Source organism: Carcharodon carcharias, chromosome 4 (genome assembly GCF_017639515.1).
Source record: "Carcharodon carcharias isolate sCarCar2 chromosome 4, sCarCar2.pri, whole genome shotgun sequence".
NCBI classification, from domain to species: Eukaryota; Metazoa; Chordata; class Chondrichthyes; order Lamniformes; family Lamnidae; genus Carcharodon; species Carcharodon carcharias.
In genome coordinates, this window is record NC_054470.1 from 108,733,739 (window position 1) to 108,756,285 (window position 22,547).

The 22,547-nt window shown below is 42.7% G+C and overlaps 1 protein-coding gene across 1 annotated transcript in view; it reads left to right on the top strand.

The window, feature by feature from the left end:
- The window catches only part of palm2akap2 (palm2 and akap2 fusion), a 240,210-nt gene that overhangs the window by 200,944 nt on the left and 16,719 nt on the right, over positions 1 to 22,547 (top strand). The window contains exon 5 of the mRNA XM_041186767.1: positions 18,293 to 18,407. Coding sequence (XP_041042701.1) covers positions 18,293 to 18,407 — 115 coding nt within the window. The remainder of the gene's footprint in view (positions 1 to 18,292; positions 18,408 to 22,547) is intronic.

Genomic DNA, 22,547 nt, shown 5'->3' on the forward strand with positions numbered 1-22,547 from the left:
TGTAATACATCCAGACAGGAATTGGTTATTCTTTGCTCCCAAGCCATGACAACAGTGTAACCCTTGATGCAATAAGGTCACCCTAAACATCCTTGCTACTGAGTCATAAGTTGTGGGTTCAAGCCCCACTTCAAAAATGTGAGTATGGCATCTAGACTGTGTAGAATCCTGGGAGCGCTGCACTGTCATAGGTATCAAATGAGAAGGTAAACATCTTTAATCGATGTAAAAGATCCCATGGCCCAATTTGCAGAAGAGCTAGGGAGTTCTCCCCGGCGTCCTGGCCAATATTTACCCCTCAACCAACATCAAAAGCAGATTACCTTGTCATTATCACATTGCTGTTAGTGGGAACTTGCTGTGTGCAAAATGGCTGCTGTGATTTTTATATTATGGGAAGGTTTTTCTGGTTGGTGAGCAGGAGCGGGGCCTGCTCACTGACACGTAAAATGACGCAGGGATACATTGGGCGTGCGTCCCGACATCACCCCGCATCATTCAGATTTTCAGCTGCGCGCCCACCAAACTGTCAATGGTCTATTAAGGCCATTAAAAACAAATGAACATGGTTAATGGACCTGCCTGTCCAACCTTAAAGTTGGTGGGCAGGCCGGGAGCCCAGGTGGGCTTCAGAGAAAGCCTGAAACCTCATCCATGGGCGGGATGCGGTTTCGTGAGGGTTTTTAAAATTTTAACAAATGTTTCAATAAAAGTGATGGACATGTCTCAACTCATGTGACAGTGTCACATGAGGGCAGATGGCAGGGAAATTTTTTTATTACCTGAAATTCAACTTTTTCATTGCAGCCGATCTCCCTTTGCCTCAGAGAGATGAGTGTGCTCTTTCGCTCGCATGTGTGAAAGAGGGCACTTCCAGCTCAGGGAATTCCCCCCCCCACCCCCAACTGCCTGCACAGGGAGCGCATAGCGCTTCCTGGCAGATGTCATGCAGGGCGGACCTTAACTGACCCGCCCATGTAAAATGGCAGTGTGCCCCCAACTGGGGGCGCCAATCGGAGACCCGCTCGCCCGCGCCTGCACTTCCCCCACCCTCCACCAATGGGGGGCAAGTGTTGGCCCAAGACATTACTCATTATGCACTTCAAAAATACTCTCTTGGCTCTGAATGTGAGTCTTTCTTTAAAACACGCTGAATTAGGCTAAAATTTAGACATTCTGAAAAAAAAGTTTTAAATTTTGGCCTCTGTAAATGTGAATTTTCATCTTTGTCAGAGATAGTCTGACAGGAAAGGTAAGGGTCTTCGGAAGAGTAATGTGCTGCAGTACGGAGAGGCAGGATGAAGCTGTGTGAATCTGACATTCCACAACGTGTAGCTTTAGGGATTTCCCACTGTCATCCCAGCTCCTAACCTCTTTTTCAGTCCTGTGCAAAACTTTCTTCATCTTTGCGGCATTGGAAGGTTTGACTTCCTCAATGTTCTCTTTTAAGACCCATCCTCAAATTTTAAATAGAACGTATGGGCCCGGGATCCTCATTCACACACTGTCTGGACTCTCCTCGCCCCTCAGAAATGGAAAGATCATTCCCTGTTATTTCGACTGATGGCATTTCTACATTTTAGGCCAATTTTGTGGAGTCAGTGCTGTTCACTAAGGAACGAACCTTGACCGCTGGCTACACTTATTGGAATGGTACAAGCACTTTTCCCACCACAAGCCATAGATGTGCAGACAGAATAATTACTTTAACCCCACTGCAATTTCCTAACTGACACATCCAGTGCTGGAAGTGGCAATTCGGAAAATTGCCCCCATATCTTTTAATTTAAATCGTAGCTGGGCCAGGGCACTAGAAGTTTCAAAAAAATGGCCACACTTTTCCTTTGTTTTTAAAAAGAGGCTTGCATTTGTATAGCGCCGCTCATGACCTCAGGACTCGCCAAAAAAGCTTTCCAGCCAATTAATTGCATTTTTGAATTGTAGTCATGTTGTAATGCATGCAGTGTGGCAGCCAATTCACACACAGCAAACTCCCACAAAGTGTAATGTGAAATACCCAATGTTGTTTAAAGGATAAATATTAGTCAGGAGACCAGGGATAACCACTTTCTCTTCTTCAAAATACAGCCAGGGGATCTTTTATGTCTACTCTAGAGGGGAGAGATGAGACATTGGTTTCACACCTTAACTGAAAGACAGCACCACTGGCAGTGCAGCATTCCCTTAGTACTTTACTGGTGCCAGCCTGGATTAAGTGCTCAATGCTTTGGAGTCAGACTATGAGCCCCTGACCTTCTGACTCAGAGGCAAGCGAGCGCTAGCCACTAAGCCACAGTTTTAAACCCAACACCACCAACATCCTTCCTCCCCACCTCCCACACACACAAACACATGCACAGAATCACTTCTGCTTACTGGTAGAATAAGTTAACGCATGTAATTACTTATTTACACTTTTGCAGATCACTGAGGAACTAGCACTGGATGTCCAGCAAACTGGACACAGCCCCCTCTGAGTGATCTCCAGCTTCAAGCACGGAGATTGTTTCTGAGGCAGTCACATCGTCCTGAGCACTGCTATAAGGATTGTGCTCAGATTGCTGCTGAATCCCCAGCTGAGCCCAGATCCTGACACCTGGGTATCTGGAGAATTTAACGCACTCACTCTGCCTTCGCTGACCCTGAACAGATTCTGTAGAAATGCAACAAAGCAGAAAGGAGTGAATGAGATTATGTGGGGTTGGGATTTCTCTCTTGGTTTGCACCAGGTTGCATTTTAAAACCAAAAAGCCAGCCAGTCGGAAGAAAGGCTTTGAGGAGAATAGTAGAAGGTAAGAAGGAACCATTGATATTGTATGAGTGGGTATTTTTTGGGGGAGATGGGCTTCAGGATTGATTTAAAATGAAGTGGTTTCTCCAGAACTGCAAAAACAAAAGAGCAAATAATGTTAAATTCCTTTTCTGTGCAGCTTCTGTTAGTAAGACGGCACTGTACAGTGGGCGAGGAAAGTAATTGTTTCAGTGAAATACATGAAGAATAATGGATGTCTGATCGATCCATTCAGGGTGTTCAGTGGAAGATCTGTACCAGGGAGATTAAGCACGAGTTGTATGTAAATACCGTTTGAACCCTCGAATTGAGCTAGTCTAGAAATTATTCTCTGCTGATTCTTACTGTTTCTGATATAGATGGTTTCATTTGATAAGGGCAGTTATTGCATTTCTGGTTGATCTTTAAGCTGCAAGTCAGTGCTAACAGCAGCTACTGGCACACTCCATGTCCTTGATGAACAATAATGTACAGACTAGAGGGTCTATGATAGGGACATCATTTTTGTAGATTTATCAAGAACACTCTTCATGTCCTTATTGGGAAATCATTCAGCTAGTGCATGTGTGATGAAGAAAATCTGGTTCTTTGGTGACTGGAATCCATTATTTAAAATATATTTCAGTGCAGAAATTCCTCGCTCCGTTAAAGAAAAAAATATTTCCTTCCTATTTGTCTCCTTTCTGACCTTGTCCTGGGTCTTATCCCAAATTGACTTTCAGCCTCCTTCCAAAGAGTTGGCTAGGACAAGGAAGGTTGGAGCTGCCCACACCCCTTGAATGGTATCTCTGAATCAACTTCAAGTGGGGAGATTTGCTCTCTGCACTCTGTGGGTGGGATTTTCACTGCCCCTGGGTGGTGGGCTGGGAGGCAGGGGGCCAGGAAAATAGCGGGGGAGTGAGAGTACCCCAATGGCCAGGTCGGATGTGGAGCGGCTGCCCGTCGAACAGAGGAGGGCAGCCAGTTTCAATAAATAAAGGCCTATTAAGGGGGAAATTTCTGGGCTGTCAACCATTTTGCTGGTATACAGAGTGGCCCCTGCCTCCCCCCACTCGCGAGGGCGGTGGGGGTTGGCGGGGGGTGTGTGGTTGGTGCTGCCAGTTTCATGGCCTGCCTGCAGTCACCCCTGGAGCCATTGGAGTGGGAGGCTCCAAGCACCAAAATAGGGGCTGCAAGCAAGGAGGGGCCATTCAAAGGGGACAGGTTCAAGTCCCATTCCAGATTCTTGAGCACTAAACCACATTCTAGTGCAGTTCTGAGGGAGTGCTGCCTTGCCAGAAGTACGGTCTTATGGACAAGATGGTAAACCAAGGCCTCCATCTGTCCTCTCAGATGGGCATAAAAGGTCCCATGGCACTATTTCAAAGCAGATCAAGGGAGTGATCTTCGATAGCCTGCCCAATATTTATCCTTCAATTAGCATCACTAATCTTTGGAGTTCTCTACCCAGAGAGCCATGGAGGCTCAGTCATTGAGTATGCTCAACACAGATGTCGATAGATTTCTAGCTGCCAATGACATCAAGGGATACTGTGAAAGTGTACGAAGATGGTGTTGAGGTAAAAGATCAACCATGATCTATTTAAATGGCAGAACCGACACAAGGGGCTGAATGGCCTACTCCTGCTCCTGTGTTCCTATATTCCTAAAACAGATGATCTGGTCCTGATCACATCACAGTGGGAGTTTGCTGTGCACAAATTGACCACCCTGCTTTTCTACGATACAACAGTGACTATACTTTAAAACTACATAATTGACTGTAAAGTACTTTGGGACGTCCTGTGGTTGTGAAAGATGCTACATCAATGCCAAGCCTTGCTTTTTTTAAATAAGTTTTGACTTTCTTTCCATGTGAATGCAATATCTAAGTCTATATCAAGGCCATTGAAGCTGTTCAAATGTCCATCTCAGATTCGGTCCCACATTTAAGCATAAAGACATTGGGCCTGCAGACTGGCAGCCCCTCTGATGTGCTTTAGCCTTACTTTCAGGGCAAGTGATGTAAAAAGGATGGAGGCCAGGTCTGAACCCAGATACACAGGCCCTGAATAGCATCAAAGTGCCAATGATGGCCTGTTATGTCTGGGGATCTGCCCACTCAACAGCAGAAAGTGGGCCCGAGTGTAGGGGTGAGGGCAAGGATCCCTAACTTGGGAGTTTGGCTCTCAAAGGGACTTGGCATAGCGTTGGCACACATAAGCCTGATGAAGACAGAATGTCTGCTGGTCAGAGAACCAGTGGGGAACTCCTGTCAGTTCAGTGAGATAGGCATGATGGAATCCAATACCCTTCAGGCACTTAATCAGCTGCCATCGGGCATTCCCCATGATTGAGGTCCCTGGCGGGAGACACCCACCCGCCAAGAGCTGCTGGCCAATCGGAGGCCAGCACCAGTGGGAGATGGTGGCTCTGCACCTATCCAAGGCCCAGGATCGAGGAAGGACCCCCAGGCCACAGGTGAATAAGGATGGGATGGGGCACATGGTGGGGAGTGGGGTCAGAAGTAAGGGCACCCCCTCTGGCCACCTCTGCCCAATGCCGGACCCCTTGATATGGCAATCCCAACAGGTTTTAGTGGGTGGCCTTCTGAGGTCGTGGGAACGATGTGCAGCCTCCAGTTAATCCCTGAGCCACCACTAAATTGTCGTGGGGTCAGAGATAACGTATATCAATTGGCTCATTAATGAACCTAATTGACATTCCACCACCAGTCCGGAATCTGGCCTCAGTCCTCTCCACCCTCTGACTTAATTGGGATGACAGGGAAGATTTTCCCGTTGCTGGGAGACTGATGTGAAGCCCTTCCTGTGATTAGGCAGATCTGCCCGCCGTAGTTCCCTCCACAGGCTGCATAAAATCCAGCCCATTGTGCCAAGCGGCCACTCCTGCCATGGTGGCTAGTGGAGGGACTTTCAAAAGGTTTCCATGGAAACCTCAGCAACACCTTCTCCCCAACACAGCCTTCTGCAGTAATCTGTGTTCTGCTGGGGAAGACTAGCACAAGCACAGAGGGCCGAATGGCCGTCTCTTTGACTGGATTCCTATGATTTAATGAACACTGAATGCTGAGCCAATGTTACGTCACGCTCTGCCCCCACATTCCAGGAAAGAATGAATGAACAAAAGGTTGGAATTGTCAATTTATCACAATGAATTCACATGAAAATGGGTGAAGGGGGAAATCCGCAGGGAGTTCCAAAGTTAATTACACTTAAAATTTCCTGGGACTTGGAAATTTTGGAGGCTAGAATCAATTCTTTTCTTGGAAGATTCAGGATAAATTCAAGACTTTGTATGGGAAATGTCAATGACCAATTAGTTAGGGGTGGGGTAAGGGGGAGTTTATGCAATGTTGCCTTTTGTTCGGTTAACTGTTGCAAGAACAGAGTACCTCGATGTTATCATTCATATTAAACAGTCTGATTGAAAACAAAAGTCTTCTTTTTGCGGGAGCTGGCCATGGAATGGGACCTAAACAATAGCAGGAAATTCTCGAGAGAGGCGGCAATGAAATAGGAACAGCCTCAAGTTTGGCAGCTTCCTGATTTTCTGACTGGGAACGTTCATGAATTTCTTTCTGAAGTGTCAAATTCGTCAAATTAACCTGAACCATATCTTGACAATGGAAGTGTTGTAAACCTTTAGATGTTAGTGCGATCAGTCGCATAATCGCCCCCATAAAGTGATAAGTTTATTTAAAAAAAGCACTGAGATAAAGTCAAATTTATTCTTTAGCCTCATCATATGGAATATGATCCCCAGCAATCAAAGCCAGCTTCTGAAGTCCTAATAGCATTTCCATAGCCTCTTTCTCCACAGGTGCTGGGTCATTCTCAGGTAGCCTCTTTCTCCACTAGCGATGGCCACTCTCAATTGTTTTTTCTTTGAGTATTTATCTGAGCAATGAATGTCAGTCAGCTATTCATCCACCTGGCGCATCACAGCGGTGTTTCATCAAAACCATGCAAGCTTGTACCACCTTTCGCATGGTAAATTGCCCCAAGATATTTTACAAGAGTATTATCAGTGAAAAATTGTCCTCAACAAATGCAGTGTTAGGACAGTGAGCAAAGATTTGCTCAACAAGTCAGGTTTTAGGCCACATCTTAAAGGAGAGGAGACAGAAAGGTTGATGGAGTGAGACTTGGTCCTATAGGCAGCTGAAGGCTGCTGCCAATGGTGGACTGAAGGAAATGGTAGATGTACAAGAGGCCAGAGTTAGAGAAAATGTTAGAGAAAAGAGCTCCTGGGGTTGCGCTATCCTTTGATGGGACGTAGGTGATGCTGGCAAGGGCAGTATTTGTTGCCCCTCCCTAATTGCCTTTGAACTGAGTGGCTTACTTGGCCATTTCAGAGGGCATTTAAGAGTCACCCACGTTGCTGTGGGTCTGGAGTCACATGAAAGCCAAACCAAGTAAGGATGGCAGATTTCCTTCCCTGAAGAACATTAGTGAACCAGATGGATTTTTACCGCAATCAACGATAGTTTCATGGTCACTATTACTGAGACTAGCTTTCAATACCAGATTTTATTAATTGAATTTAAATTCCACCAGCTGCCAAGGTGGGATTAGAATCCAAGGTGCCAAAGCAATAGGCTGGGCTTCTGGATTACTAGTCTAGGCATTACCACGATGCCATTGTATCCTGAAGGTAGTTATAAGGAGACGGATGCACAGATGTCATCTCCAAAGACGACCTCTTTCTGGTTGGGGTCACTTTCTTGTGATCAGTGACCCTGTTTTAAGATGAAACAATGGTCAACACAGGCCAGGGTTTAAATTTGCAACATCCCTACTCTGTATAGCTCCATTCAACTCAAATAACCGGTGCTTTTAGTCACTGAGTAATTGAGAAGGAAGCTACATTTTTTAAACCTAATGAACAACGCTTTATTTGAAACTGGTGATAAATATTGTGGTTGAAACTAACGGGGCCTGTGTTGTGAGATATTGAACATTAAGTCCAAGGACAATCTGTGCTGTTCAGCATAGTGACGATGGCTATATCACACCTGCTCCGCAGGGTACAAGACAGAAAGATTTTGTACTATATATGGCAGCTCTTACAATTTCAGGACATCCCAAAGGGCTTTGCAGCCACTGAAGTGCTTTCGAAGTGTAGCCACAACTGTAATGCTAGAAATGTGGCAGCCAATTTGTGCACAGCAAGATCCCACCAACAGCAATGTGCTAATGACCAGATAATCTATTTTTTTCTTATACTGATGTTGATTGAGGGATAAATGTTGACCTGCAGGATACTGGGAAGAACTCCACAGCTCTTTTTCCAAAATTAGTGCCGTGGGAGAGGACAGACAGGGACTGAGTTTGACATATCATCCAAAAGACAGCACCTCTGACAGTGCAGCACTCCATTAGCAGTGACAGTCTGGGCTTACTCTCTGGAGTGCGACTTGAATCTTACAGACTCAATGTCAGGAACTGGTATGCACTCAACTATGGCAACACTTATGCAGACAGACATCAGCACACTGGGCTGCTTGCTGTAACCTGTTCAAATACAATTCTGCCTCTTTTAAACTTAGTAGAATTCCCACATCTAGAGACACATGAGGCAGACAGAGCCCATGTTTACATCTGTTTTCCATAGCTTGTTTTTCCTGGAACAGGCTGCTAGCCAGAAACCAGAGTCTAAAGCTTGAGGGGCACCATTCTGCATCAAGCATGGCTGACCAGGAATCTCTCTCACTATTACTACCTTTCTTTGGTGTTGTTGGAAGGACTTACAATTTGACACTCAACCTGCTTTTTTTTATTCATTGATGAGATGTGGGTGTCACTGGCCAGACCAACATTTATTGCCTGTCCCTAATTGCCCTTGAGAAGGCGGTGGTGAGCTGCCTTCTTGAACTGCTGCAGTCCATATGGTATAACTACACCACAGTGCTGTTAGGGAGGGAGTTCCAGGATTTTGACAATGAAGGAATGGCAATATATTTCCAAGTCAGGATGGTGACTGGCGTAGAGGGGAACTTGCTGGTGGTGGTCTTCCCATCTGCCTGCTGCCCTTGTCCTTCTAGATGGTAGTGGTCATGGGTTTGGAGGGGGCTGTCTAAGGAGGAGCTGTCTAAGGAGGCTTGGTGAGTTCCTGCAGTGCATCTTGTAGATGGTACGCACTGCTATCACTGTGTGTTGGTGGTGGATGGAGCAGCAAATAGGGTAAAAGGGGGAAAAATGGTAAGGAGGCAAAATTAATGGCTCTTTACTTAACTGCGTATAGTATTTGGAACAAGGTAAATTAATTAATGGCACAAATAGAGATTAATGGGTATGATCTTACAGCCATTACGGAGACATAGTTACAAGGAGACCAAAACTGGGAACAAAATATTCAGGGGTACGTGACTTTTCGAAAGGATGGACGGGAAGGAAGGAGTGGTGGGGTAGCTTTGTTAGTACGAGTTGGAATTAGTACGATAGGAAGAAATTATCTTGGATCATAAGACGTAGAATCCATATGGGTGGAGGTAAGAAATAACAAGGGGAAGATGACATTGTTGGGAGTAGTCTTTAGGCCTGCTAACAGTAGCTATACTGTAGGACAGTAAATAAATCAGGAGATAATGAGGACATATAAAAAAGGCAGTACATTAATCATGGGTGACTTTAATCTTCATGTAGATTAGGAAAATCAAATTGGCAGAGGTAGCCATATGCAAGAATTCATTGAGTGTATTTGGGACAGTTTCCCAGAACAATATGTTGTGAATCCAATGAAGGATCTGGCTATTTTGGATCTGATAATGTGTAATGAGGCAGGTTTAATAAATTATCTCAGAGTTAAAGGTCCCCTAGGCAACAGTGACCATAACATGGTAGAATTTTGCATTCAGTTGGAGTGTGAAAAACTTGGATCAGAAACAACTGTGCTAAACTTAAATAAGGGTAATTACAAAGGCATAAGGGCAGATTTGGCTGGAGGGGACTGGGAAAGGAGTTTAGCAGAAAAGACGGTTGACGAACAATGGTAGATGTTTAAGAAAATAGTTCATGACTCACAACAAAAATATATCCCAATGAGGAAAAAGGATTCTAGGAAGGGGATAAACTAACCATGGTTAACCAAGCAAGTTAAGGATAGTATCAAATTTAAAGAAAAAACATATAATGTGGCAAAGATTAGTGGTAAGCCAGGGGATCGGGAGAGTTTTAAAAACCAACAAAAGATGACCAAATAAAAATAAAGAGGGAGGAAATAAACTTTGATTTATTTTACTTTAGCAAGTAATATAAAAATGGATAGTAAGAGCTTCTTTAAATGTATAAAAAGGAAGAGAGAGGCCAAAGTGAACATAGACCCCTTAAAGAATGAGGCTCGGGAAATAATAATGGGGAACCAGGAAATGGCGGAGGAGCTGAATTAATACTTTGCATCAGCCTTCATGGTAGAAGACACTAAAAGCATTCCAAAAATACTAAATAACCAAGGGGCAAAAGTGGGGGAGGAAATAAATACAATAACTATCAGTAGAGAAAAAGTACTAGGGAAATTAATGGGACTAAAGGCCAATAAGTCCCCCGGACCTGATGGGTTGCATCCTAGGACTTAAAGTAAGTAGCTACAGAGATAGTGCATGCACTAATAGCATTTTTTCAAGAATCCATAGATTCTGGAAAAGTCCCAGAGGATTGGAAAACTGCAATGTAACACCCTTATTCAAAGAGGGAGGGAGACAAAAACAGGTAACTGTAGGCCAGTTAGCTTAACATCTGTCATTGAGAAAATGTTAGAGTCTCTTATTAAGGATGTAATAGCAGAGCATTTAGAAATGCATAATATAATCAAGCAGAGCCAGCATGGCTACATGAAGGAGAAATCTTGCCTGACAAATTTATTGGAATTCTTTGGAGTTAACAAGCAGGATGGATAAAGGGGGACTGGTAGATGTAATGTATTTGGATTTCTAAAAGGCATTTGATAACGTACCGCACACAAGACTGCTTAATAAGGTAAGAGCCCATGGTGTTGGGGGTAGTATATCAGCATGGATAGAGGATTGGCTAACTAATAGAAGACAGAGAGGTGGGATAAAGGGGATATTTTCAGGATGGAAACTTGTAACTAGTTGAGTGCCACAGGGATCAGTGCTGGAGCCACAATTGTTTATAATATATATTAATAACTTGGATGAGGGAAGTGAATGTACTATCGCCAAGTTTGCGGACAACACAAAAGTAGGTGGGAAGGCAAGTGTTGAGGATGACACAAAGAGTCTACAGAGGGATATAGACAGGTTAAATGATTGAGCAAAAACTTGGCAGATGGAATATAACATGGGAAAATGTGAGATTATGCACTTTGGCAGGAAGAATAGAGGAGCTGAATATTATTTAAATGGAGAAAACTGCAGCACAGAGGGATTTGGGGGTCCTCGTGCATGAATCACAAAAAGCTAACATACAAGTTCAGCAGGTAATAGGGAAGGCATATGGAATGTTGGACATTATCTCAAAGGGAATGGAGTATAAAAATAGGGAAGTCTTGCAAAAACCATACAAGGCACTAGTTTGACCTCACCTAAAATACTGTGAACAGTTTTAGTCTCCGTATCTAAGGAAAGATATACTGGCAATGGAAATGTCTCACTCCCTCTGCACTGCCTTCCCCAACTCTACCTCCATATTAATTAATCTGAGTGACAATAATTATATAATTTAAATAAATACCTTCTAGTTTACCCAGACTATTAATTTGCACACAAATTCCATTGATAATGTCCCCATTCTTTTGCTATTGTTATTGTCTCAATAACATTGGAGAAGGTTCACTAGGTTGATCCCGGGTATGCGAGGATTTTCTTATGAGGTGATGTTGAGTAGGTTGGGCCTGTACTCATTGGAGTTTAGAAAAATGAGAGGAGACCTGAAACATATAAGATTTTTAGGGAACTTGACAAGGTAGATGTTGAGAGGTTGTTTCCCCTTGTAGGACAGTGTAGGACCAGGGGGAATAATCTCAGAGTAAGGGGTCACCCATTTAAGACAGAGATGAGGAGGAATTTCCTCTCTCAGAGGGTAGAAAATCCGTGGAATTCTTTACTGCAGAGGGCTGTAGAAGTTGGGTCGTTAAGTATATTCAGGGCTGAGATAGACAGATTTTTAATCAGTAAGGGATCAATGCTGATGGGGAAAAGGCAGGAAAGTGGAGTTGAGGATTATCAGATCAGCCATGACCTCATTGAATGGCAGAGCAGACTCAATGGGCCGAATGGCTTACTTCTGCTGCTACATCTTATGGTCTTATGGGAGTGAATGCAGTGGCCACATTATGAACACACCTTCCTCAGTCATCAAGTCCTGGAGTCCTGAGCTTCTAGCTCAGAGGCAGGGACACTACCCACTACACCACAAGAGCACCACAAGAAAACAGAAAAATCACACCTCGTCTTTCCCTGGCCCCCTACTCCTAAATGCCATACATAGATTAAAACAATTACAAAGGTAATGCAAACTTCAGGTGAGGGAACAATAACGTAAATGTTATGTTACTGGACGACTAATCCAGAAACCTGAACTAGCAATCGTGTGTCATGAGTTCAAATCCTGCCACGACAGCTGGGCAATTTAAATTCAGTTAATTAAATAAGTCTGGAATAAAAAGCTAGTCTCAGTAATGGTGACCATGTGACTGCTGGGCTGTCATAAAAACTGAGCTGCTATGTTAAAATGTCCTTCAGGGAAGGAAATCTGCTGTCCTTAACCCCTCTTAGCTGCCAACTGCCCCCGTGAAATGGCCTAGCATACCTCTCAGTTGTATTTAAGAAGGTAGCTCACACCACCTTCTTAAAGGTACCTGGGGAGGTGCGGTGGGGGCAATAAATGCTGGCCTTGCCAGCAACAGCCAAAGGTCGTGAATAAATAAGAAAAATTGCAGCTCGTTCTGCCTCTTTGAACATATTGAAGCATTGTTATTCTTTGATTGTTCTGCTCTCAGTACATCAGGCTAACTGTTTCTGTAGAAGGAGAAATGTCTCATCCCCTCCACACCCCCTCCCCAACCCCACCTCCATTTTAATTGATCTGAGTGAAAATAATTATATAATTTGAATAAATACCTTCTAGTTTACCTAGACTATTAATTTGCATACATATTCCGTTGATGAAGTCCCCATTCCTTTGCTATTGCTATTGCCTCAATAACATCCCTTGCACTGAAATAATCACTCACCCTGTAGCCATAATCTGCTTCACAAAGCACTTTTAGAAGGAGGTGAATTGCAAACATGGTTTTACATCAAATTGTACAGAATCTTACAGGACAGAAACCAGCCATTCAGCTCAACTGGTCTGATTTGGTGTTTATGCTCCTCACAAGCCTCATCCCAGCCTTCTCAATCCAACCTTATAACCTTAATCCTTCTATTCCCCTCTTTCTTGTGTGCTTTATCTCGCTTCCCCTAAATACCTTCATGTTATTTGCTTTACTTACTCCTTGTGGTAGAAAATTTACACTTCTGAAAGAAAATCTCAGATTGCATCAATTAAAATGGCAAAGTACAGTATAAAGCCTAGTGACTGGGTGAGCTGGTCTTGCGGAGAGCCAGCACAGATACTAGGGGCCAAATGTCCTCCATCTGAGCTGTAACTATTTTATGATTCTAATTGGGAACACATGTTATGAAAATTAAATAGACCCAAAAAATATTTGACCAAATTAGAACTTATACCAATTAACAAGTACAGGCTCTGTCATTCTGACCTGCTTAAAACCCTTCCCTTCAATAAGGTTATTTAGCAAATGCTGTTTTATTAGGATAGCTTTGGGGGACCTGTTCCTAGTTAACTCCCAAATATGATATGAATAGCAAACACATAGAGGGAAGACGAACAAGATTTGACATGCCCAGGACTGGCACAATTACTGAGCTGCTTCCATTGGATGCGGTTGGGTAGCATCAAAGGCTATAAATTTACATTGCTCAGGCATTCAGGATGAAACGAGATGACACCACATGCACAATTGACTCAAGCTGCTCAGTGACCAATTTAACTGTGATATTGAATGATCGGTACACCAATCTACCATGAAGGGTTTCGGAAATGTACCAAAACTTGTCTACACCTGACAGATGCTCATTTTCGAGTAGGGTTTACAAGCCGTGCATTTGACCCTTGGTGTGGCAGGAAGAAATTCAGCCTTTGTTTCTTATTCTAATCTAGATTGAGTTGTTTTACACAAGACAGATGCAGCGAAACATTCTGGAGCTTCATTGTCTCGTATAAAAATGCTGACGTATCTGGATATAATTTGCTGCTGTATTCAGTATTGAGTTACAGCACAGAAGGAGGCCATTTTGCCCATTGTGTCTGTGCTGGCTCTCTGTAGGAGCAGCTCAGTTAGTCTCACTCCACCACCTCTTCTCTCTATCCCTGCAATTTTTTTTTTCTTTAGCTAATTATCCAATTTCCTTTTAAAAGCCACAATTGAATCTACCCCCACTTCACTCTCAGACAGTGCATTCCACATCCTAACCAACCCCAACAAAAAAAGGTTTTTCCTCGTGTCGTCTCTGGCTGTTTTATCAATCACCTTAAAGCGATGCCCTGTGGTTCTTGACCCTGCTGTCAATGGGAACTTCTCCCCAACTTTTTTTTTAACTCATTTATTCATGGGATGTGGACTTTGCTGGCAAGGCCAACATTTGTTGCCCATTCCTAATTGCCCTTGAGAAGGTGGTGGCGAGCTCCCTTCTTGAACTGCTGCAGTCCTTGTGCAGTCCACAGTGCTGTTAGGAAGGGAGTTCCAGGATTTTGACCCAGCGACAGTGAAGGAAAGGCGATATATTTCCAAGTCAGGATGGTGAGTGGCTTGGAGGGGAACTTCCAGGTGACCATGTTCCTATGTATCTTCTGCCCTTGTCCTTCTAGGTGGGAGTTGTCATGGATTTGGAAGGTACTGTCTAAGGAGGTTTGGTGAATTCCTGCAGTGCACTTTCTGGATGGTACACACTGCTGCCACTATTTGTCGGTGTTGGAGGGAATGAATACTTGTGGATGGGATGCCAATCAAGCTGGCTGCTTTGCCCTGGATGGTGTCAAGTTCCTTGAATGTTGTTGGAGCTGCATTCAGCCAGGCAAGTGGGGAGTATTCCATCACACTCCTGACTTGTGCTTGTAGATGCCGGACAGGCTTTCGGGAGTCAGGAGGTGAGTTACTCGCCACAGGATTCCTAGCCTCTAACTTGCTCTTGTAACCACAGCATTTAAATGGCTAGTTCAGTTCAGTTTCTAGTCAATGGTAACCCCCAGGATGTTGATAACTACTCTGCCAAGACCCCTAATGATTTTGAACACCTCTAGCAAATCTTCTCTTAACTTTTTCTCCAAAGAGTGCAGCCCCAGTTTTGCCAATCTATCAACATAACTGAGGTCTCTCATCCCAAGAACCATTCCCGTAAATCTTTTCTGCCATTTCTGCTTTTGGGTTGCATGTGTTCTAGCTCGAGGTTAGGAATTATCAGCCGGCCATTTTGCCATTGTTTCTTTGTGTACTGAATGGCAGGAGGCTTTAAATGTTGGCCACAGTGGGTGTTGTAAGTATAGTTTATCATTTACTCCCTTCCTCAACTAGGGTCAGACACCCATCTAGAGCATTGGCCAAATGGTCATTCTTCATATGTGAGCCAATCATTGTGTATCATTTACCAGGTAGTGCATCGCAACTGAACCAAAACTTGTCTTCACCAAACATCTAGAGATATTCGCTTTTTAGCAGGGTTTGATGGTTTGATCACTCAGGGAGTCCGAGTTGCTATTGCATCCTGCACTTTTACATGCATGTTGTGGTCTGGAGCGATCATGAGGGTAGAGGGTCCAGCTTTCTTTCCAGCACATTGCTGACCAGGAATCTCTCCCGCTCTCACCGCCTGCCATTTGCATGTGTTGGAAGGAATTACAGGTTGGTACTCAACCTGTCTGGCCACATTATGAACACACCTTCTATAGCCATCAAGTCCTGGGGGTGAGAATAGAACCCAGAGGTTCTGGCTCAGATGCAGGGATACGATTCATTATACCAGAAGATCTCCCTAACAGGGTTTATAGGTCTGCAGTTGTCCTGAAGTAACCCTTGGTGCCTTATTCTCCAGATGACTGCCTTGTTTTTGCCAAGACAGATGGAAAAGCACTGACTTTGTCCTTCACCTCATGGAAAATGGTAGTTCCCACACAGCATGGACACTAAAGGCTGAATGGCTCCCTTCTGGGCTGTAACTATTCTACAAATACCAGGCTCCTTGGGAATGCAGTTGAATCTGATTATCATATTAATACAGGTGAAGGAGTGGTCTAGATTTCTATATAAAGCCGTTACTCCACCTAAGCAGAGGTGATTTCTGTTTAGTCAGCTTTGTTTGTGGAGGTTAGAACATGGGATGCCGGTCAGTATTGCATTGGAATGGTTAAATCTGAAGGTGACAAAGGCTGAATAAATGAATTCAATAGGGAATTCAGAAAGAATACCTTTATCAGAGAATAATGTGAATATGGAACTTGCTACCAAATGGAGTAGTTTAGGTGAATAGCATAGATGCATTTAATAGAAAACTTGAAAAATACATGAGAAAGGAATAGACAGTTAAGCTGAAAGGGTGAGGTGAAATAGTGTGCAAGGAAGCTCAAGTGGAGCATGAACACCAACATAGACCAGATGGACCAAATGGCCTGTTTCTATCCTGTATACTTTATGTGATGAAAATTGGGTGAGGGCATGATGAAGGTCAGCTGTGAACATCATCAAGTGACCTGTCTAAACTCAATTCAAATCCTAGAGCCAGCCATTTACTTTTAGAAAGCTTTAGTGGAGGAAATTGTGAACAAGAACCACCAGTTCCAAACTTTATCATTGTCACTGATGAGACACAAAAAGGCTTAGACTTAAACTGGTTTCAATAAAGTGATCACTGAATTATAGGATATGTCTCCCAAATAACCCCACTGTATATCAACATGTGTCATATTATTTAGTTATAATTTGGGCTTCTCCCATGTTCTGCACCTCGCACCAACTGTACTCTGTATCATTTTCACTCAACTGTAATGTAGTTTTTATATGTTTGTCGATGTGGGTGTTGCTGACATGGCCAGCATTTATTGCTTATCTTTAATTGCCCTTGAGAAGATGGTGGTGGATTGCTGAAGTCCATATACTGTTAAGGAGGGAATTCCAGGCTTTGACCCAGCGACAGTGACGGAACGGTGATTCAGCTCCAAGTCAGGATGGTGTGTGACTTGGAGGGGAGTCTGCAGGTGGTGGTGTTCCACCCATGTCCCCCATGCCAAGCTCTGCTCCTTCACCCACTCCCCATGGCTCCTCATACCCCCAATGCTAAGCTATGGCATGTCCATGCTCATTTACCCAATATACCAATTAACCTGACAATTGGATATATTAAAAAAGCTTTCAAAAATTCATTCATTCCTGAATATTGTTGAAGAGACAAAAAAGATGAAAAGCTTCAACAAAAAAAGTCTCTATTTTCAGTAATATTGAAGTTCTATACTACCAATCAACTATTCATTTATTCATAAAACTTGCTTTCACTATGGCCAAATGATATTGTCAATCATCTATACCCTTTAAAGTATCATTAACAGAAACTGCAAGCACTTGAAACCTCTTTATCTTGTGTAAATAAACATTGTGAAATTGACTGAAGTGATCAAAGAGCCAGAGATGTCAATATAACAATGTTCTCCCTGGGGTGCAGCTGTTTCAACACTATGATGAATGCCTGGGCTCTCAAATCAACTATCATAGAAGGGAAAATAGCTTGGCATGTTCGGTATGAGAGGCCATGGGGGGGTGCGGTGGGGGGGGGCAATTGAAGAGGTTTAGCATGGCATGGAAGATATGAGGGACAATGATGGATGTGTGGATGGGACATGAGGTGACATGGATAGGGCATGGGAATGTGAGGAGGTTTGGGTGAGTTGGTGTGAGGGTTAGACGATCTTACAGTTTTTATTGTAACTGGGGAAAAGTCCCAGAGCTTCAAGGTGGGAATTTTATTAGCCCACCTCGACACCCTGAAGCCCCTTTGGCTGCTTCCAAATTCTTTCAGGGTTGGCAGCGGGCCTGATTCCAAAACGCACCTGGCGTCCAACCCATCAAGCCCCTTCAGAATTTTATAGGCTTTAATGAGATCACCTCTCATTCTTCTAAACTCCAGAGAATATTAGCCCAATTTACAGTTTTGTGCTTGGGGAGATTGCAATAGAGTAGTTAGGATATGGCTGTGGCTATAAGTGCTATAAGAAGAGGTGTACGCCACTGGTAAAGAGATGTAAACATTGGGAGGGAGCTAGCCATGGGGAAAATATGGAGAGCAGAGGAGAACTGAGCCACATCGTGCCTATGATGGAGTGTTGGCTGCAATGCTGTCAGCCTTTACTTTGTGAAGGACAGGAATGTTCTTGTGGCCAAGAATGGACTGGAAAAATGCACACAATGACACATTTCTTTGGTTTCTTTCAGGCTCGAGGTGGAAATAGAACAACTGGAGAGAGAAGAATCCCAAATTGCTGCCAAGGAGCAAATCCTTCGGGAAAAGCTGCAGGAAGCTGAGAAATCTATCGAGGACTTGCAGAAGGTAAACATCAAGGAAACAGAGCATTATTTACTGGATAGTTTGGACATGCATTTGGCAGCTGATAGTCGCAATCGAAACCAAAACTCTGAAAAGTTACAATTGTAATAGAAAGTAAGAAATCTCGAAAAAGGAAATAATAGGATAACAAGACACTACTTACTTTAAAAAATATACAGGAGTATTTCTGTTTCAAAGGCCTTCATTATTGCTTGTACAAGAAAGTGTTGGGGTTCCACAGATGACACAGCATTACCCTGATATCCAGTCCCATCATTTTCCTGAGCCATATTCTTGGCTTCTGATGATAATATAGTTCCAGTCCCCACAACCCAGAGAAAGACTGGTGGGACAAATTTAAAAAATGGAAATGGAGACCAAAGATCCCAGGAAGAAAGAAGGGATAACTTGTTCATTATTTTACAGCAAGAGTGGTTTTTAAAGCTTGTGAACTTGCAATCATAGAATCTTAATATGATACAATGCAGAAGGAGGCCATTCAACCCATCGTGCTTTTTAAAAGAGCTATCCACTCCCCAGTCCTTTCCCCTTGGCACTATAATTATTTTCCCCATTCAGATATATATCCACCCTTTCAAAATTGCTAATGAATCTGTTTCCAGCAGCTTTTCAAGCATTCCAGATTACAATAACTCATCACTTTATCGATGCCAAGCCAATGAATGCAGGCCTAGCCAGTGACACCCATATCACGTGAACGAATTTAAAAATGTTGGTGAAGTATGAAACCAGATACTAATAATAATATTGATAATGGGTTTATTCATAGAGTGCAGCATTACATTTATCTGATTCCTACCTACCAACTCGGTGTCCCAGCAGTCTCTCTTTATAAGTGCTCTAAGTACTTAATTAAACAGTGCCCTTCATCTGTGTATTTAATAATATAATTAACATTCCATTAACACTTGCTACATTAAAAATATCTCCTCATCTCACCTCCGGTTCTTTTGTCAATTACTTTAAAACCCAGGTTAACTCCCTGGAAGGCCCCTTTGCAGTTACTAATCATAATAATGTGTAATCACATTCCCTGACTTCCACTCATCATGTGGATAAGGGAGGTCCTGCCTGAGTTGCACTCGATGCAGGATCCAGATGTCAACAGCCTTCTCCGTGAAAGCTGGGTTCAAGGAGGCCCAGCTGCTTCCAGACATCATCTTCAGCTGGAAAAAAGAGGTGAGGAATGGCCTGACATAGGTCTTTATGAGCAGAAAAGGCTAATAGGTGATTTGAAAGAGGCTTTTAAAGTCATGGAAGGTTTAGACAGAGTGAATAAATTGAAACTGTTTTGAATGGCTGAGTGGTCGATAACCACAGATTTAAGATGACTGGCGAAAGAATCAGAAGCGGAAAAATGTGGAAAAACCTAGCCCAGAAGAAGAGTCATATGGACTCTAAACATTAACTGTCTCTTTCTCTCCACAGATGCTGTCAGACCTGCTGAGTTTTTCCAGCATTTTTTATTTTTGTTTCAGATTTCCAGCATCTGCAGTATTTTACCTTTATCTTAGTGAGGAGAAACTTTGTTTTGCTATGTGTGCTTAGGATATGGACTCCGTTGGCTGTTAGGGTGATGGATAATGGATACAAATTGAACATTAACCTTTAAAAGGGAATTGGACAAATGTTTAAAGGAGACAAAATTGCTGGCATTTGGGGAAAGAACTGGGGAGTGGGACTAACTGAATTGCTCTTTGAAAGAGGCGGTTCAGACGCATAGGCCGAAGGCTCTTCCTCATTGAATGTACTATTCCATGATTATAGAATCCTATGATAGGGTTTGATGCAGTCGACATAGACATGTTTCCACTTAGGGGGAGACCAAAACCAGGGGCCTTAAATATGAGATAGCCACTAATAAATCCAATAAGGAATCCCGGAGAAGCATGTTTACCCAGAGGGTGATAAGAATGTGGAACCTGATACATCACAAAGATTGGTTGAGGTAAATAGCATAGTGCATTTAAGGGAAAGCTAGATAAGCACGAGGGAGAAAGGAATGCAAGGCTACGCTGATAGGATGAAATGAAAAGCATTGGGAGGAGACGCACATGCATGCATAAATATCAGTAAGAAGAAAATACCATTCCAGATTTGCACACACAGATGCCAAGACCCCTCTGATCGAACACCAAGATGAGGAGAATTTTTTCTCTCAGAGGGTTGTGGGTCTTTGGAACTCCCTTCTTCAGAAGGCGGTGGAAGCAGAGTCTTTGAATATTTTTAAGGCAGAGCTAGTTAGATTCTTGATTAACAAGGTGGTGGAAGGTTATCGGGGCTAGGCAGGTATGTGGGGTTGAGGTTACATTCAGACCAGCCATGATCTTATTGAATGGTGGAGCAGGCCCAAGGGGCCGAGTGGCCCACTCCTGCTCCTAATTTGTATGTATGTTCGTACATAAGTCAGAGTCATAAATCTGAACCCAGGTATACAGCCAGATTCAGTGAAGTCCATGTCAGGTGGATGCAAACCGCTGGAGGCGATCAGGAAGGTTACTCATTGCCTGTGTGCTTTCCATAAAAACGGATTACATTGTAAATTTGAAACAATATCGCAACCATTCCAACTCGTCACCATTTCCAATACAGATCTCAGTGGTCCAGATCCCCACTACCTGCATATACTTGGAAAATTACCCTCCACAAATTAACAATGACATAATGGAATCAGGGGCCATATTTTTCAACCTTTTACAAAGAACACCTTTGTAATAAATCCCTCTGTGCACTTTTGCATACAGGTATTAACAGATACATATTTTAAACAGCTTAGCACATTTTTTAAAAAGTGCAGAGAACCTTATACAAATGCATTCAAAAACAACATTCTGCATTTATATGGTGTCTTTAGGATATTCCTTAAAACTTATCTCTTTGTCTTTATCCATGTATGGTTCGGGGTTACATTTTGTTTTACAATTCACTTGTAAAGCACCTTGGGACATTAAAGGAACTATATTAATATAAATTGTTGCTGATGTTGTATCAAAATGTCACAAGACACTTCATAGGAGTAGTCGTCAGAGAGGAATATGATGCCGAGCCACATCAGCAGATATTAGGAAAGGTGACCGAAAGCTTGGTCAAGGCCATCGTTTTTAAGGAACATCTCAAAGGTGGAAAGGAGGGAGAGAGGTGGAGAGGTTTATATAGGGTAAAGGGTTAACATCAGAAGCATACATGATGCTGATGTAATAATGATGTGCAATCACTTGATGGAAGAATAAGAGAGATCTTGAAGAGAACACAAGCTCTTACCTCGTGTGAGGTCCAAATATGTAAATACATATGCAATGTATGCAAATGTTCAATGTTTGCAAATAAATAGTTCTGATTGTTATGACATGGCAGATGATGTGTGCCAGGTGGATCAAATCCATAAGGGAAACTTGGTCGCTCTATCACAACGGTTTTGCAATTTCTATTTATTACAAGATGTGTGCACTGAATTCAGAACTAATAAGTCCATCAATACCTTTAGAGATTTTAAAGATTAAATTAACGTATTTATTAACAAAATATAAAAGATTTCAAGGACATACATAAGACTACAATTACTTACTACTATAATAACTCCTAAAATTCCTAATTAACCTGACCCCCAGTTACACTCCCTTTACGGCAACGGTCCAAAATAGATTTTAGATTTAAAACAGAATCAACAAGTTAACACAATACCCATTTGACAGTGGAATTCCAAATGGCTTTTCCCCAACGTCAGTTTCATTATATAGCAGACTTATGCACACATGCTGGAGGCTTCATTAAGGCTACTTCATACACATCTGTTAGATCGTACATGACTTTCTGGCACATAACCTTTCATTCTTCTTTATATATGTTTCTCTCTTTTTAAGATGTAAATTTTATTGTTCTATACGCCTTTGAAACTGTATCTTCCTTATCATATAGAAACTTTAATGTTACCAATATTGTCAGTAACCTTTGTGAAAAATAAACACATCCTTTAGCCTTGCTTATCTGGCTAGTTGTAAAAATCCAAATTTATCTAAAAATGCAAATTCCCTTCACACCTTACATGCTAAGCCAGCATCCATGTTTTACTCATTAGCATGTCAAGTGCCTAGCTTCTTTTGATGATTTCAAACTTGCAGTCTA